Below are 17,510 nucleotides of genomic sequence, written 5' to 3'. Positions count from 1 at the left end.
CAGTGAGCCATGATCATACCACTGCACTACAGCCTGGGATGACAAGAGCAAGACCCTGTCTCAAAACACACACACACACAGACATACACACACACACACACCAAAATCCACTACCGGCTGGAGCATTTTAATGATCTTAAATAGACCCATTCTGATGATTTATTCACAGCAAAGTACTAAAGAGCTATGTTTTCAAGAAAGATCATCTCTGAAATTCTACAATTAGAATTTGGCTTGAGGACCTGTTAAAATCAACATCATCTCTGTGATACAACACATAAAGCTTCATTGGTCATTTTTCCATTTTATTTTATTTTTTTCATTTCAGTGTGATTGCATTTAACAGACTCTTCCCTAAGAGGCTAGCTTTTGAATGGAGCAAAACTAGAGAAGACTAAGGCAATATGTAGTCTCATGGATTGAGAAGGGTAATTAGCAAGAGTGTGAGATAATGGAGAAAGAAAAATAATACCAAGCTGGGTTAAAAAAAACAAAGTTTGGAAAAGGAAAAACAGGTGCCTAAGACAAGCCTCATATTTTTCAGTTTGGTCTAGGCCTGTTGAAGAAGGTTAGTACATTCACCTGGCCAGTTGTCGCTAACTTGGTCGCCTGGCAAGTGACGGAGACATAGTACGTTACTACTTGTCCTGTGGCACAGAGCATGCTTCTCAGGGTGTGGCCATTCCAGGGAGAGGGAAGACATGCTTTATGGGACCTCCTCAGTCATCGCTGTGATATGTGCCACCAGGAACCCAAACCCTTCACAGTCCAGTCTGAGGTGGGAGTACCACAGAGGCAAGAGCTGGCTGGCCCAGCGAAGTCCACAGTACCCTAAAATCTTACTTTTTTCCCTTCAGCATTTTAAATTATAGGAGCAAATAGAAGGATGCATAACTCAGGGCAATATGAACAGGTGGCTGATAGGCGCTGCTCCATCCAGAGGAGGAGTCATGAAGTTCCCTCTGCCCACAGATTTCACCCCAGCTTGTCTACCAAAAAGCCTGCAGAAATGCAGACATAACTATGGAGGAGCAACCCATGAACAAAGGGTTGGTAATTACAATTTAGTGTTCGTTTTACCCCTTTGGCTGGCTGGCTGGCTGTGCAAAGGCAGGCCCCGCTGGGGAGTAATGTATTTGTGACAGCCAGCTGGAGTGGGGAGAGTTGAGCTGTACTACACACCGCATTTATTATGTTCTGCTAATACTTTTACTCATATGCTGTAAAATGACGTTTTCCTTTTTTTGTTAGACAATTTTTGCATTTTTAAATATTTTCTATATATAGCATTTTTTAACATTTGCTATATATTTAACATTTTCAAACATTCACTATATATAGCATTTTTTAAATCCAGGAACTGCCCTTTCCAAAGAAGATTCCGTGTCTATAATATTAATTCCCTGTCCTCTCCTCATTGCCTTTTTCAGACATCCACTGTAGATAGCATCTGTTCCCCAGGAAGTAACATTTCTAAAGGAAACTCCCTTGTCTATAATTCCCTGTTCTCTTCTTATTGCCTCTCCTGAATAATAATTTTTGATTCAGTACCTCTTAGCTATTTATGTTACCGTGTAATCTGAGTTTGGGAACTGCTTGCCACTTCCAGTTTCTGATACCCAAAACACATTTTATGTTTAGAGAAAACAATGGCATCCCGACTTTTTAGAAGACATAATTTCTCTTGGGTATGCAAACTGGAAGCAGATATTTGAGCTGTGAAACATTTTTTCTTGGAAGAATCCATTAAGAGCTGAGTTGAAGCTTCACACTCTGTGCACTTAAGAGTCAGGTTTTAGGACTAAGAGCAAGCAGTGTGAGCACCTGTTGCAAGAAAACATCTGAGAGCACAAGTTGTTTAAATTATTTCCGTCTCCATAGCTCCTGGGGATGCTGCCTTTTTAGCAGGAGTTTGAAGCCCAGAATGGACTTAATATTGTAACCAAGACAGTTGAAAAATAGGTTCCATGTTCTATAAGAATGGCTTCATTAAACTGCATGTTCTGGAAGAAGAATGTATTAGAGACTTTGAATTTGAGGATTCTGTGTTATATACATCTCTGAACCATCTTATCAGAAAGAAAAGCATCTTCTTAAGGTGCCTGCCTCTGCCTCTAATACTAGGTAGATATTTCGACCTTTACCCTCTTTAGCTTAAGTTCTGTTTATTTGTCTTGTAGCCAGTATCAGACATGTTAATGACCATTAACTTTATAAATGAAATTATTGCAGCTCATAATGTCAAGATGTGAACCTAAGCAGACCTTAGGTTTTCTGACTTAATAGCCGAACCATACCAGTCTTTCCCTGAAAATTAAACCTCCTGTCATCTGCAGTCAGCAGACAGTCTCTAACGGGAGGTACACAGACACTTTTGATGCTTATTTTAAGGGAAGACAGTGGCAGATGGAGAGCCATCAGATGAAACTGTTATTAATCACGGCATTTCTGAAGATGTTCTGACTCCACACCCTGCATTGTGACAAACGCAGGATACCAAGTTCTTGGTATTCCAGCAGGTTCTTAGTATATAACAAATACTTTCGGTGCTCCCAGCCCCCTGTCAACTTTGACTAAATGCCTTCCAATAGAGTTAAGCTGTTTTTATCTAATACGTGCTAATAGTAAAAGGACACAGAACTCTTATTTGACCCTGTCAGCATCTAAGGAATATGGCTCTTTTTTTCTTTATATTTAGCTTTGAATTTAAAGCTAACACATTCTCCAAGTAATCAAGTTCACACTAAAGAAAAATTGAAGGGCATCTTCTAGAGCCATACTGCTCAGTGAGAAGCCACCAGCCACGTGTCAAAGCTACATTGAGCCACTGAAAGGTGGCTGCTCTAAATTGAGATGTGCTATGAGTGTAAAACAAGAGAAAAATGAAGACTCACATATCTACTTAATAATTTTTATATTGATTACATGTTGAAATGATCATATTCTGGATACATGGGGCTAAATAAAAGATTAAATTTCACCTGTTCTTTTTGCATGTAATATGGCTACTAGAAAATGTAAAATTACATGTGTGGCTTACAGTGAGACCCCACTATTTACTGAGCACTGAAAGTCATTCTTCCTCTTAATTCCTCATCTAAACTCTACTCATTCACTATTAGTGTATCTGTGTCTTTTCTTCCAAAATGAACGATCAGCTGTTAGAAGGCAGGACTGTGGAAACAGTTTATCTCCGACTGTGATTTTTCAAGAGTGAGGAAGGTTGGTTGTCACCATGAGGAGGAGGTGCTCTGTTCTCATTTGGTACACATTAAGTATGCTAAACATCCCATAGAAAATCTTAGAAAATTATAGTACATAGAGAAATGGGTCAGAGAGCAGCTATTCTTGAACTCTCCACTTTCCAGGTCTTTTTGGCTAGCAAACTCCTTTTCTAACTTTGTTGCCGGGCTCTTCACAGTCAATTTCCAAAGTAGTGCACTGGGCTGCCCCCCAAAAGGGGTACAGTTTTTAAGGAAACCATATGCCCTATGGGACCTCATGGGATGACACTCAATTAGTACAGAAGGATCTCCTGGAAGGGAACTGCCTTTATGCCCTCTAAACCAGGTCATCTCTTATCAGTTCAGTCCTGGTGCTGACTGGTACAGCTGTGTGAGCCTGGACAAATCACTTCTGAGCCTGTTTTTCCTCTCTGTACAATGAAAACGATGATAGAACCTTTCTTATATGTTGTGAAAGATTATATTTTCGGAGATAATTTTAGTAAAGTAACTTAGCATAGAGCCTGATACATATTAAGTACATTGTGTATGTTAGTCATGATTATTATTGGCTTCTTGGTAATGAGAGCCTCAAATACCAAGGGCATTTTTAGTATATTCTTTCCGATCTTGTGTGATTTGGGATTATTTCCCACTACCACGTTTTTGAGAACGTATTATTTTCCAAAGAATTAAGTGACTCTCAGAGGGGAATGGATAAACTCACAGAGGTTTTGGGAACAGAGCAGTTTCCTCTAAGTATCATGACTTACAGTTAAGCCCCGTTACCTGTTTTATCCCTGACATTTGTACTCACTGTGTGGATCATGAGCTAATTTTGCATGGTCTCTGCCCCGCTGCATCTCTTAGACCCCAGCAGTGCTGTGCATGCATTAGTTAAAAATCTCAAACTGTCAAAATGAATTGCATTTATTAGCAATTTAATGCTGAAACTCAAAAGAGGGAGAAGAGGAAAAAAAAATCAAAGCTGAGGTGGAAAGAGAAGGGCCCTTGGATCCAGCCAAACAGAGGTTGTAATACCTGCTAAACGCTAGTTAAGTCATCTTGGTATAGTCACCCAACCTCTGAGTCTCTTTCCCACATACAAAATGAGGTTGATGTATTTCACAATGCTGATATCATGACTCAAGGAAATAACCTAAGTGACTAGGGCAGTGACGGTTCACCTCGCTCTCCTCATGTTGCTTTCAGTTTCATGATCTCCTCCTCCCCGCAACCCTATGATTTATAGAAGCAAAGTTACAGTCTCTGATTTATAGCTGTTGTAACTTTGGAATACATTTAAGAACATGGAGTTGGTTGTCTTTTGTTAGATGCACATACAGAAGTCACGGAAATGTTTTCATCCTTTTGAATTTTACTGTTCATCCTGGCAAAGTGAAAATTTATAGCAAAATACTACTTTAAACCACCCACCACCTGGGTTAGAAATTATAAGTTAGTGTGGCCCAGTGAAGTATAATTAAACGTTGCCATTCTCCCATTTATTTAACTTCCTCCCCTCCATATTTGAAGTAATTTTTGCTTGGTGCCAACTTCAGTCATTCTCCAGATGCCTGTAATTTCTTCCAGGTTTTCAACACATAGTGGCTAAAGAGAATATAGAGTTATTTTTTAAGTAATTTGTGATTAAATATAAATTTAGTAATTTTAAACATGCAATCTCCTTGACATGTTCTTCAAAACACAGAATTTAAGAACTAGAAATGATTTTAGAACATCTAGCTAAACCTTTACCACTTCACTGTTATGACAGTGAGGCCCAGAGACATTAAATGTTTTGCCCAAAGTTACCAACATGTTGTTGGCAGAAAAATCTGAACATATGGCTTCGCCTATTGTCTGCTTTTTTTCTACTAGTCCACAGTGGCTTTTCAGTTGCTTTTCATATGATACAGTGACAATCATGAATAGGTAGGGCATTTAATGAATATTCTTAAAAAAAAAACACAAAAAAATAGAAGTCACAAAAAGAAACAATTGTATTGAAGACCCCTTTCTAGTTTCTCCAGTAGGTTACATTAAATGGCCCCAAAAAGTAATTTATGGGCTAAAATGTATGTCTTCAGAAGGCTAATATAAAAGGTGACCAACAGGAGGAAACCTAAAACAGCCTTTTAGATAATTTGCTTAACTTCTAGCCCCTTTAAAAAAAATTACTCAAGCTCCTATAAGCGCCAACAAAAAACATCTGTTGTTTTATTTATAGTCACAATTTCTAAGAAGCATATTCTATAGCAGATGAAAAAGTAGCTGACAGCTCATAATTCATAAAGTTACTGAAGCCTAATCTGATAGAACAAAATGTACAAACTCCGTCCCGTGGTTCAGGCCCTATCACTTCCCTTTCAGCTGAAGACCGAAATGGTGCAACGGAAAAGTGGAGCATAGGTTGTTATGGTTGTTAAGAAAGAGGCGACTCTGAGATAATAATGCAGAAAGGAATACCCCGCAGTGATAAATGATTGCTTTCACCTCCGGACCATCCAGCAGCCTGAGTCACTGCTACTTTTTCATTAACAGCATTGTACAGATTTTCATTGTAGGAAGCCAACATTTTGCCGTGTTCAATCTACTGACTGTTAACAACGTATTTCCTTCAGGAATCTAAAGTGTTAATTAAAATGACTGATTGAATAGTTCCCTCTCTGAGTAAAGCTTTTATTTTGTACCTTTCTTTCAACAGTTAGCTCTAGTCTCCCTGCTGACTCTTAAGCAATTATTAGAGTTCACTCACCACTCAAATATCACCTTCTCTGTAGCTGTTGGCTTATTTCTGAGAATCTTTTTGAGAACAAGATCAGGCTTCTTTCTATAATTAGTATATATATATATACATATATTTCTGTGTTTTGGTTCTGCCATATCTATAGGGCCTTCTGTATATCACAGAAGTGTGTGTGTGTGTGTGTGTGTGTGTGTGTGTGTGTTTAAGTGCATTGGTTTGGCACAAATAACTATAGTACTATTTATTACCCTGAGCTTTTTTGAGAATGTAGTGATAGGGTCCAATATCTGCCCAAATTGACCCATCTAAAATTATAATTCTAAAATCATAACCAGAAGAAGCCCATTAATTTCTTTAGCAGAGAGGTGAGTAGCCTCTGTTCATTTCACTACTGATCATAGTCTGTTGTGAGATATGAAGATTTATCAGCCCACCAGAATTAATCATCTTTGTCTGAGGTAGTGAAAGTATATTGCTTCACTTTGTTAAACTCTGATTCCTTACACAATTGTTAAGAATTGTGTTTATCTCAAAAATTGTTACCTTTTAATATATATAGTCTTATATCAGCGATCTTTTCAAACTTGTAAAATGAAGTCTGAATAAAAGCTATCTTTTTTTCTCATGCATTTCTTCTGCACCAGCTGATAGGGAATTTTCTGTACAATGTTTTTGGGCCTCTTGCCTTTCTGGCCTTTTTCTTCCTAATTCCACACACAGGTCATTGCTTTCCCTTTCTCTCCCTCTTTGATCCTGGGTGCTTTAACCCCCTTCATATATTTGTTAAGCATATTTTACTAAGATTTCATTTTGGGATGCTTACAAATATACATTACAAAATATATATTTTTTAAAAAGTGATTTGCAGGGCCCTTGGTCCACCTGATGAGTCACTAGAAGAATCTGTTATACCTTGCTAAAAGTGATAAGTTAGCCAGCTATATTTAGCTGAATAAAACCCATTACATCCTTGGGGAAGAATGTGCTTTGTTTAGCTTTATGAGAAAATATTTAATAAATGCTGTCTTGAAAATATTTAGCCTGGCTGAGTGGGCTGGCAAGGCTTCAGTCCTGATAAAACAGAGGTGATGGTGAGAAGCTGGCCTGCCAATCCAAGCTCAAGTTGAAAAACTGCACCTCTTGTCACTAAGGGTTGTAACTGTTGTCAAGTGCTTGTCCATCAGTGTCATGTAAAGATGTTTTAACTTCACAAATGGCGACATGCAGTGTGTCTGCCTAAAAAGGCAACCTAGATTCACAAAGTGGTTACAATTGGCTTTGAAGTCCCATCTTTTCTTTAAAATCCTAGCTTTATTTCTTACTGCTGGTATGACTTTAGGCCGCTTGTTTAACTTTTCTTAATCTCAGTTTTCTCATCTGTAAAATGGGGACAAGGATAATTCCTTAGAGCATTGTACAGATTAAATGAGATAAAACACTGAGCACAGTTTCTTACGCTAAGTGTTCACCACATGGGGATTATCTGTAGCAGTGGTAGTAGTAGTAGCAATTTGTACTCAGCCTTTCTAACAATTCCTGTCCCTCCTTAACTCCTCCTTCCACCCCACAGGAAATATAAAGAGCATCGTCCTCTTGAATGTGGCCAGATGAGAAAGGCTCTGGTATGCAAACCAGGAGGCCTGGGACCTTGGCTTGGACTTCCTGTGGGACCTTGGGCAAGCTGGGGCTCACATGATCCCTCCTCACTCATCTGTACATAATGAACAGAGCAGGAGAGCTTGTGACTACTAGTCTTTCTCTTTTGATACCGAATTCAGTGTGATATCACACCAAATTTGATTTGACAGCTAGACCCTCCAGTCTGTCAGCATCATCTGGGGTCTGGTGTAAGACCAGCCCATAAAACTGAGGCATGTAGGCAACAAGTTACCAGGAAGAAGGTCAGTCATTTGGATTCTGTCTCCCACAGCGGTCTGGATTTTCTCTCTATGGCTGGTGGGCTCAGCCTCAATCCCTGCTACTCAAAATGTGGTTGTGGTCCGAGGACCAACAGCATGGGCATCATCTGGGAGCCCGTTGGAAATGCAGAGTCCCACACCACACCCCGACCTCCTGAATCAGACTATTCACATGTACATTAAAGTTGGGAAGTTGGGGAAGCACTGCCTTAGGAACATTCTGACACAAAGAGGGTATTTACTAAATACTTACAGAATTTGTGTTTGACATTGACATTTTCTAGACAAGGTTCCGTTCCTCCCTTTGGGTGTAATGTACTGATGTGTTGGATCAGGGTTACCATAACAAAATACTGGTGTTTATGTCTGTACCACCATAGACATTTCGAAATCTATTTCTCACAGTTCTGGAGGCTGGATGTCTGAGATTAGGGTGCCAATGTGGTTGGGTTCTAATGAGGGCCCTCTCCCTAGCCTCCAGGGTGCTGCCTTGTTACTGTGACCTCACATGGGAAGGGTGGGGAGAAGGCTCTCTGGTGCTGCTTCTTATAAGGGCATGAATTCCATCATGAGAGCACTTGCCCTCATGTCTTCCTCTAAACTCAGTTGCCTCCCAAATGCCGCATCTCCAGATACTACCGCATTGAGGGTCAGGGCGTCAACATGAAACTGGGGGGAAGGGACACAATTCTGTCCGTGGCAACTGACTTCGGCATCTGACTTTAAAATGCATCTTTTAAAAAAAGACTGGTAGATAAATATGTAAATAAACCAAATATGATAAAATGTTAATCGTAGAATCTAGGTGAAAGATAATGTGGGTGCTCACTAACAATTCTTTTAACTTTTTAGTATGTTTAAAAATGTCAGATAAAAAAACCCTATTCTCTGTAGTTATTGGAATGGAACCTGGTGGTGCTTTTTTCTCCTGATTTCCATCCAGGCTTTCTTAAGAGTGCTTGTTGGGTCTAGCTGGACAAACTTGCCTTTTTGGCAGTTCTTCTTTCTCTCTTTCCACTCACTTTCTCCTTGGTCAGCCATTGTCCTGCCTCTGCACTGTCAGTGAGGTCCCAGCCTGGATCCAAAGCTTCTTTCCGGTCTCCAGTCTGCCAGCAGCATCTTTCTGTCCAGTTCCTCTCCTTCCCCCTGCCCTCTCCTAATCAGGGGATCCTTCAGTTGCTTGTGACATCACGGCTTGTCAAGTTACATTTTAAAACTCTGCTTTATTATTTTTAAGCATTTCTAATGTGACATTGTATTAGTTTGACTCTGAAATGTATCATCACATGTAAGTGGGAGAGAAGGTGTCTCCACAAGTTTGCCCTCGGTCAGAGATAGTATGGTTCATCTGGAATGCCCCTGGCTTTCTCTGGTTATTAACAGGGACTCCTATTGCTTTTCTGTTTACAGTGTTAAATGTCTGCATTTCAAAGTAGTTCATGACGAGAGAGAGGGAGAGGGGGAGAGAGAGAGAGAGAGAGAGAGAGAGAGAGAGAGAGAGAATATACTAACTTGTTATTTGGGAGGAAGTACAAAAACTGTTATTATCAAGATCATTTAACTTGAACATAATCAGAAAGTATTAAGGTTATTCCCTTCTGGGATTAACCATCAGATATCTGTGTGTCACACAACACCCTTATTGCAGATACCTTTTAAAATAGGGAGGCTTGCCGGAGGTGTTGGGAAACTTATTAGAGGTTTCTTTCCTTGATTGGCACGTGTATACTCTGGCGCAGGGAAGACAGGCCCAAACGAAATGCATAGACACTACTTAAGAGCTTTGTAACATTGGCCAAATAATTTCTCTAAGTCTCAATTTCCTTGCCTTTACATTGGAGATAATAGAGACTATACACTTTTGAACTGCTATGAAAAATAAATGAAAATATTTTTGTAAAATACTTACTGTGGGAATGTGGCTCCTAGTTGATGTTCAATACTAGTCATTCATTCATTCATTCATTCATTCAACAAACAGCCTAGCGCCCACTGCATGATATGACCTGTGATTTTTCTTCTTTTTTGGGGCTTCTGGGTCACACTTCATATGAAATCTTTCTTAGCACAGTGAAAGATCAGCTTTCCTTATAAATCATGGGCTTCAAAAATCCTGTGGACTCAAGTATAAATTATTTTTCTGGTGAGAAGAGGAGGAAGTACATTTCTTCCCCATTTACATCCTGCCTAGCATTTTCATTTGCTGTACACTGTAAATTGTAATCTTAGAATCAAGACTCCAATTTAGGTGATAAGAATCACAATTAATTAGGCTAGCCCATCAAAGATTAAATGTAATCTTGCGTTTTAGTTACCTCTTAACTCCAAAGCTTTAGCTAAGGCCGTCAGAAACAAAGATGTTATGTCTGCTTATGTTTAATAAGAAGATCTTTGCCTGCTGTTTGTTTTCTATACCAGTCTGTTGTCTAGAAATAAAACGAATGGGCAGAGGATCTCAAATCCCTTTTGTCTTTAGCTGTGCAGCAGGACAGATAAATGGGAGAAGATAAACTTAACGATATTAAAGACTAATTAGGGTATCTGAGGAGATTTGCAAACTTCGAGTTTAAATCTGTTGGCAACTCTTTTAATTCCCTCCTGCTAGTTATCTCTGAAAATAAAGTAGTTATGGCTGAAGATTTATTTCCACATCAACTCTTTGTACTCTCATTTTCATTGCCCATACTTTTTTTCTCCCTCTTCCTCCAAAAAAGTTATTTCCACCAAGCTCAATATAATTTAGTACACAATCGTTTCATTTTTCCTTCACATTCAGAAAACTGAAGTCTAATAACTCAAATATATTAGCATTGTAGTCCTTTTGGGGGAAAATGTGATAAATTGAAAATATTTTAGTTTTGACTTCTGAAGATTTTGAGTATTGTTTATATATAGAAAGGCAACATGCAAGTGTTTACCAAATATGCTTCCAGCTTGCTTCCTAAGAAAAGTATTGAGAAGATTTGGTCTGTCTTATGTAAGATAATTTCTGGTCTTAAAATCTGCTATTGCAATGAATATTTCCATAATCTAAAAATAATAAAGATTGCATGACTAATTCTAACAATAATAACTACCTATTAGTTTGTGCTTTCTACATACTGGGCATGATGCCTGTCATGTTTATATTTATTCTTCATTTAATCCTTATTACTGTACATAATTATTCCCATTTTACAGATGAATAAATGGGATTCAAGTTAATTAACTTGCCCAAGATTACTGAATTCAGTAGGTGGCAAAGCAAGGATTAAAACCTAAGCCTCTTTGGCTTTAAAGCTCTGCTTCTAATCACTTTTTTACTACTGATTAAATAGATGTGTCCCAAAATTAAGGAACTCATCGCTGGATTTTTCTTTGCTTTTGCTTTTAGCTGCATTATCTTAGTAAAAGAGCACAGGACATCATTTGTTGTAGTCTCGCCTATAAAGCTTAAGAAGTTTAAAGTTCAGGGTGTTAATCATTATAGGCATAAAGTATGAATATGCTTAAAGGGTTTGAAGCATTGAAGAATTGGGATTTATTAGATTTGCCCAGCAGAATATACATTTTTCACTCAAAGTCCTGAGAGAGAGTGTTTCAGACAGAAATAGTTTTGACTCAGCAGCAGTTAGACAGACTAACATCTTGATAGGATATTGATCCATACTTTGCATATACATTTTCTTTTCTTTCTATTGCTTTTTTAAAGGTAAGTGGCAGCTTTTCACAGATTTCCAAGCTGCTTCAATCAGTAATAAAATATTTGGCTTGGGCGGCCTCTGGAGTCCCAGTGTTGTAGCTTAACTTTCCACTCAGCCCTGCCAGGCACTAACTTCAAAATACGTTTTTTTTATGGAGAATGCCTCTCGAAGGTGCAGCTGTGTGCTGGTTTCATTTTGCACTTCATAACGGTGTTGGCACCACTTAATGCAAAGAATGCCACTGTCTCCCACACACCGCTGGTGCCCAAGGACTGTCGAGGCCTGTCCATGTTAGTGGTTTGGGAAGGGCTGAAGTTTGAAGAGAAGGCTCTTTTTCTGTTCCATGTGATTGGTTGTCACCAGGGCAAAGGGGGAAAACTGAAACTAATGGAAAATGCAGCATCAGATGTGTCACCAAAAATTCTTCCTACAACCTGGAACACCTAGTTCATTGGTGTCCTGGTCAACATCGAAGACTGAGTCCTCCTTTCTTTTAAAGTAATGCATGTCTTGGATTCACTACTTTTAAACCTTCTTGCTGATCTTTATCCTTTTCTTTCTAAGCAATACTGATTTCTTTCAATGAAAAACGATTCAGCTAGTGAAAAACCAGGATTGGATTGTAGTAAAGGAATCAACAAATTTGCCCAAATTCTTTAGAGTGGACTTGGTTCTCCACACTTATACATTGTGCTACAGCAAGCTCTACAACCAAAATCCATTGCTTACTTAGGAATAAAAATCAAAAGATGAACCCCAGTGAGAATTTATATGTAAACTGTGGGAGGATGGTGCTCTGTTCATTTGTGTTTGCTCCATACCCCACCCTATATAATTGATATTTTTTGTATCTTTTTGTTTTTAATTCTATTATGTTTTGGTTTATCACACTTTGTAACGTACTTTATCGTGGACTTTTCAAAGAACAACTTGCCAAATTTGATAATTCCTAGCAATTGCCATTTCCTGTTGGAATTTCTTAAAGTGGAATCTAATGCAAAAGTAATTCTTGACTTTGTGTATTTAGTAAAATTAAAGGCATAGTTGATTTTAGGGTTGCCGTAAAAATTAATATTTTGTTTTAAGATACTTTTTAGACTTTTGATGGTATTTGATCCTGTTGCTGGAAGTAGATGATATAAACTTTAAAGCTTTTGGGTAGAACTTTCACATTCCCCATGTCTAAATATTTTAAAGAGGAAATGGATTGACTCACAGACATTTTGTACTAAGGAATGGGAAATCTTTGAATTGCTATTTAAAAAATACCCTTGTAAAACTTACCATTTTAAACTCCAGTTGCAAAATCGTGATCAGCTGTGATGATTCATACATTTGAGTGATAAGGCTTTTTGGTAAGTCACTCAATACATTACAAAAAGATTACTTATACTTCCTGGTTCATATGTGTAGCTTTTTTTTTTTTAAGGCAATCTGGTGTGCATTTTGAAAAAAATTTGTGTTCTCACAGATACCTGACTGGTAGCACAGTGCTTTTTAGAAACTTCGTCCAACACCTGAATGAGTAATAAGTAAAACAAATGAAATTTTGTAGCTCAGGATACTGCAGGTAAACTAACACTGTTTGCCAAAGAAACGTTGAAAAGACAAAGGAAAATAAGAAGGTTTTGGTTTTTTTTTTTTTTTTTTTTTAATTTTTCAAGCTTAGTGAAGAAAGAGAGAGCTGGAAACCCTTTTGTATGAAGCATTTGCCAGCCCAGCAATGTAACAACTGTTGGGTGCATATTTCAATCACAGTTAGATGAAATCTTTAATTATCATTTAATTTAACTTTCATATTTGCCTGCAGAAATGATTGTGTTGATAAGACTGGAATGAGACAAACCTTTATTAAGTAATTCCATTTTCAGAGCCAACATTAAAGGTTTTTTTTAATTAAAAAAGCCTGTGTAATTTATGAGAAAAGGGGAAGAGGAACTGGCATGTTGGTTGCATGAGAGCTGCATGGATATGTATTCACCATTTCATCTTTAGCTTTCTGAGATTTGGGGTGTGCTAAGTCCTGTTAGTTTGACAGGCCTAAGGAATGACACAATAATGGATCTTAATTAATAATGTTTTTCTACATCATTTCTCTACCTTTATATTTCCCTTCTGTTATACATGCTGATAGGATGATATTTCATTGCGTTCAGTGTAGAAGGTGCTTGTGAGAGAGGATACTTTTGTGAATTGATGTTAAAGCAAAGAGAGGTAGCTTATAATTTATCAGAGGAAATGAAATGGTGTGCTTTCATTTTAGAATATTTAAAAATTTTATAATGCTTTTAATAGACTATGACACCTTTAAGATGTTTGTATTTTAAGTGCTTTTCAGATATATTTACATTTTAACATATAGAGATTTGAGAGATGTCATTGCTGGACTTTTTCATGGGATCACTCACATGAATTTTCTTATCAATAGAGTACAATATGTTCTAAAGCTTATTTCTAACCCCAAACACATTATTAACCCCAAACAGATTACTAGCCCATTCCTGGAAGTTCTGATTCTGAGGATTTAGGGTGGTACCTGGGAATCAGTATTTCTAGTGAGTTCTCCAGGTGGTGCTGAGCTCCGGCAGGTGTGGGAAACATTGGAGTGAGATGAAGTTCTCACCCAGCCCTCTGCACAGTGACTGGAAAGGTCATGGCAAGTTGTTTATGCTTTTATGAAATCTAAAATGTGTTAGAGTGATGTTGCAGTAAGATAGAGTCACTCAAGAAATTGAGAGGTAAACACTGCAGGGCTTTGAGTTCAAATATTGATTAGTTAGCTCTATGTCAAGATGCCTTGTCTTCAGGGATAGCTTTAGATGGGGTCTCTAACACAAAGCTGACTCGGGAATCCTTCATCTGCCATTGATAAAATTTGCCCTTGTGCAGGCAAATAAGACTGTGGGCAGTAGCCGCATATGTTTATTTCCATTTAAATCAGCTAAAACAAAAAAAATGGCTGCATTTTACTCAATAGCCAGTGTGGCTGGTCGTTGCTTTATTGGAGAGCACAGCTGTAGAACATTTCCATCACAGAAAGCTTTAATAGACAGTGCTGCTATAGGATTTTCCCTCATAAATTAGCTCTTCTCTTTTTATCCTGAGTTGTTGCTATGGCTAATAGAGTTAAGTGGCAAGATCATGCATCCATCTACGTACTGCACATTCCATACTGCAATCTGAAAGAGTGTTTTTGCAAAACAACTTAATCATACTTTGTTCTCCAAGATCACAATTTAATTACATTACTTTTATAGCATGTTCTATGTTGACTTTTAGTACTTGAAATATAGCCTTACTTGAAATTTGTTGGCCACGTGCAGTGGCTCATGCCTGTAATCCCAGCACTTTGAGAGATTGAGGTGGGTGGATTGCTTGAATCCAGGAGTTCAAGACCAGCCTGGGCAATATGACAAAACCCTGTTTTTACTAAAAATACCAAAAGTTAGCTGGGAGTGGTGCTATGCACAGTAGTCCCAGCTATTCAGGAGGCTGGGGTGGGAGGATCACATGGGCCCGGGAAGTCGAGGCTGCAGTAAGCTGTGATCATGCCACTACACTCCAGCCTGGGTGACAGGGCAAGACCCTGTCTCAAAAAAAAAAAAAAATTTGTTTACCATAGTATATGGCTTCTAATAAAGAGCTATACTGGGGAAATCTCACAAAAACAAAATTGCAAATATTTAGCCTTTCTTGGATTACATAAATTATTCCTACAAAAGACTGTAAGCAGTGAGGGTAATACACAGGTTGTACTTATATTTTCATGATGACTTTCATTTACCTTTATTTTGTAGTTTCACACATTTAAGATGAATATATTTAGCTCCCTCTTCTGGCATAAATTGAGAATTTTTTTGCTTACAATGGTTTATTTTTGGACTGAGAATAAAGTTATCAATGTAATGTTGAAGAATGTTACTTATGAGTGTCATCCAGTTAGGTTTTTTGGTATCGTTACAAATGGTAGAACACATGGAAAAAGTTTATGAAAAGACCACAGTTTTCAAATTACTAACTGACCAAAAATATATATAAGCAAATAAAGGCTTTGACAGCAGTTACACAGAAATTTAATTTGATATCAAATGGGCACTGATCATTTATATTGGCTTCTGGATCTGATGCTCAGCCCACACCTGGCATTTGTGAGGCTTGGGGCAAGAATGCAAAAAGAGGCCTAAGTACCCTGTGTCTGTATATTTTTGTTATAAATCATGTCAACAAACTGTTCAGTTAAGTTTGACCTATCCTTTCTGGGCAGTTATTTCTTCCTAATGACCAGGAGGACAGATGTGAATTCAGATTCTTGGGCTCCTGAGAGTTCTGCCCTAGAGTGTGCTATTATGGGGAGAGCTCGATCCTGATTCATCCCTTCCATCCCACCCCTTCCTTCCGCTACCTAGGCAGCGGGGTTCGCCCTGGGGAGGATGGACTTGGGGGAAAGGCCATAAGAGGCCATTTAGCAGGAAATTCTGGGGCATTACTCTGAGTAGGCCCTAAGTGAGAAGCAGTAGCCATGTCACTTTGGCCTGGAAAGGGCAGAGCCCAGAGTAGGAGTTCTTGCTCTGGCCTGAGTTTGCAAAGGTCAGATGTAATTAAATTACTCTGTATGTCCTTCATTGTGGTCTAATGTATTCAACTATCCAAGTTAAATACCATGGTGGGATTTTGTTGTTTGCAGCTTTGACTCTTCCGGATCTTGCAGAGCAGTTTGCCCCTCCTGACATCGCCCCGCCTCTTCTTGTCAAGCTTGTGGAAGCCATTGAAAAGAAAGGTAAGCAGACTGCTAGAGGGCATCAGTTCCTTCCTTATACCCTTATTTCATGGCTGTTATTATTTATATTTGTCTCTTATGCATTCACTAAGTAAATTTCCTACCACCAGCTATGTGCAGATACCGTGCTGGACACAAACTGTTTGGGGCTGAGTACTTGGAAAAATGTCTTGGTCTATAATTTCTAAATCTAGATTTATGTAGTTTCTGTATGGAAACTATTAAATTCTCCATAATTTAATAAGTACGATTAAAGGCCAGATGGTTTTACCAAAATCATTGACATGCCAGATAAGATTAATAGTAGGAGTTGATTTCCAAGAATCTTTGATACACATCTAGAACAGATTCTGGATGGAAATTGGAATGTCTCTGGCAGCAGGCTCACAGGTTCTCCAGAGAGCTGTGTTTTGCATACGTGGTCTGTTTTGTGTCCTAGGTCTGGAATGTTCAACTTTATACAGAACACAGAGCTCCAGTAACCTGGCAGAATTACGACAGCTTCTTGATTGTGGTGAGTGTCACAGAGCTAGAAGTACAAATGGGATAGACAGGTCTTGGCTTTCTGTTTCAGGTAATGCACACCAAAAACTGAATTTAATCTATGCAACGTTTTAAGTTTAAAGGAAACTTAGAAATGCACAGTTCCCTCTGCCCTGTTACAGTAACAGTGCAAACCTTTGGCATTTGTCTCCTGAGTTGGGCTTGTAAGTGTGTGCACGCCAGCCTGCAGGCATGTTGGTCATCACCATAGCCATCAGGCCCTGGGTCCTGCAGAGGAGAGAAAACACCTCTTGGTGTTTTTCTCTCTCTGCATATTTACCATCTTTCCTTGACCCCGAATTTGGCTACATCTAATACATCTGAATCAATTAAAAAATATTTTTAAGCCTATGTCACTTAAGAAATGTCTCTTCTGACATCCTTTTCCTTTCATTGCCTTTCCATTCCATTTTCCTTTTCCCTTTCCCTTTCTTTCTGGCTTTTTTGTGTTGAGTACATTAAGTAACATTGTGATACTGTTAGGTTCAGTGGTGTGCTGATAAACCAACTCTCTAGGAAGAAAAAGCCCCTGGTTTGTAGGGTCTGCCCATTTTTGAATATTCCCACCGGGATTTGTTTGAAGCTAACCAACATGATGTCACTGGATGTGGAATT

The 17,510-nt window shown here is 38.5% G+C and overlaps 1 protein-coding gene across 4 annotated transcripts in view; it reads left to right on the top strand.

Annotated features, from left to right (window-relative positions):
• The window catches only part of PIK3R1 (phosphoinositide-3-kinase regulatory subunit 1), an 85,368-nt gene that overhangs the window by 41,977 nt on the left and 25,881 nt on the right, over nucleotides 1-17,510 (top strand). For all 4 annotated transcript variants that reach the window (XM_032279316.1, XM_032279326.1, XM_032279330.1 and 1 more), the window contains 2 exons: nucleotides 16,260-16,352; nucleotides 16,792-16,866. In XM_032279316.1, coding sequence (XP_032135207.1) covers nucleotides 16,260-16,352; nucleotides 16,792-16,866 — 168 coding nt within the window. The remainder of the gene's footprint in view (nucleotides 1-16,259; nucleotides 16,353-16,791; nucleotides 16,867-17,510) is intronic.

The sequence above is a fragment of the Sapajus apella genome, unplaced genomic scaffold (assembly GCF_009761245.1).
Source record: "Sapajus apella isolate SASKATOON/1434 unplaced genomic scaffold, GSC_monkey_1.0 scaffold1, whole genome shotgun sequence".
NCBI lineage: Eukaryota > Metazoa > Chordata > Mammalia > Primates > Cebidae > Sapajus > Sapajus apella.
Note: the sequence above shows the minus strand (reverse complement) of the source record. Positions and strands in the feature narration are given on the sequence as shown.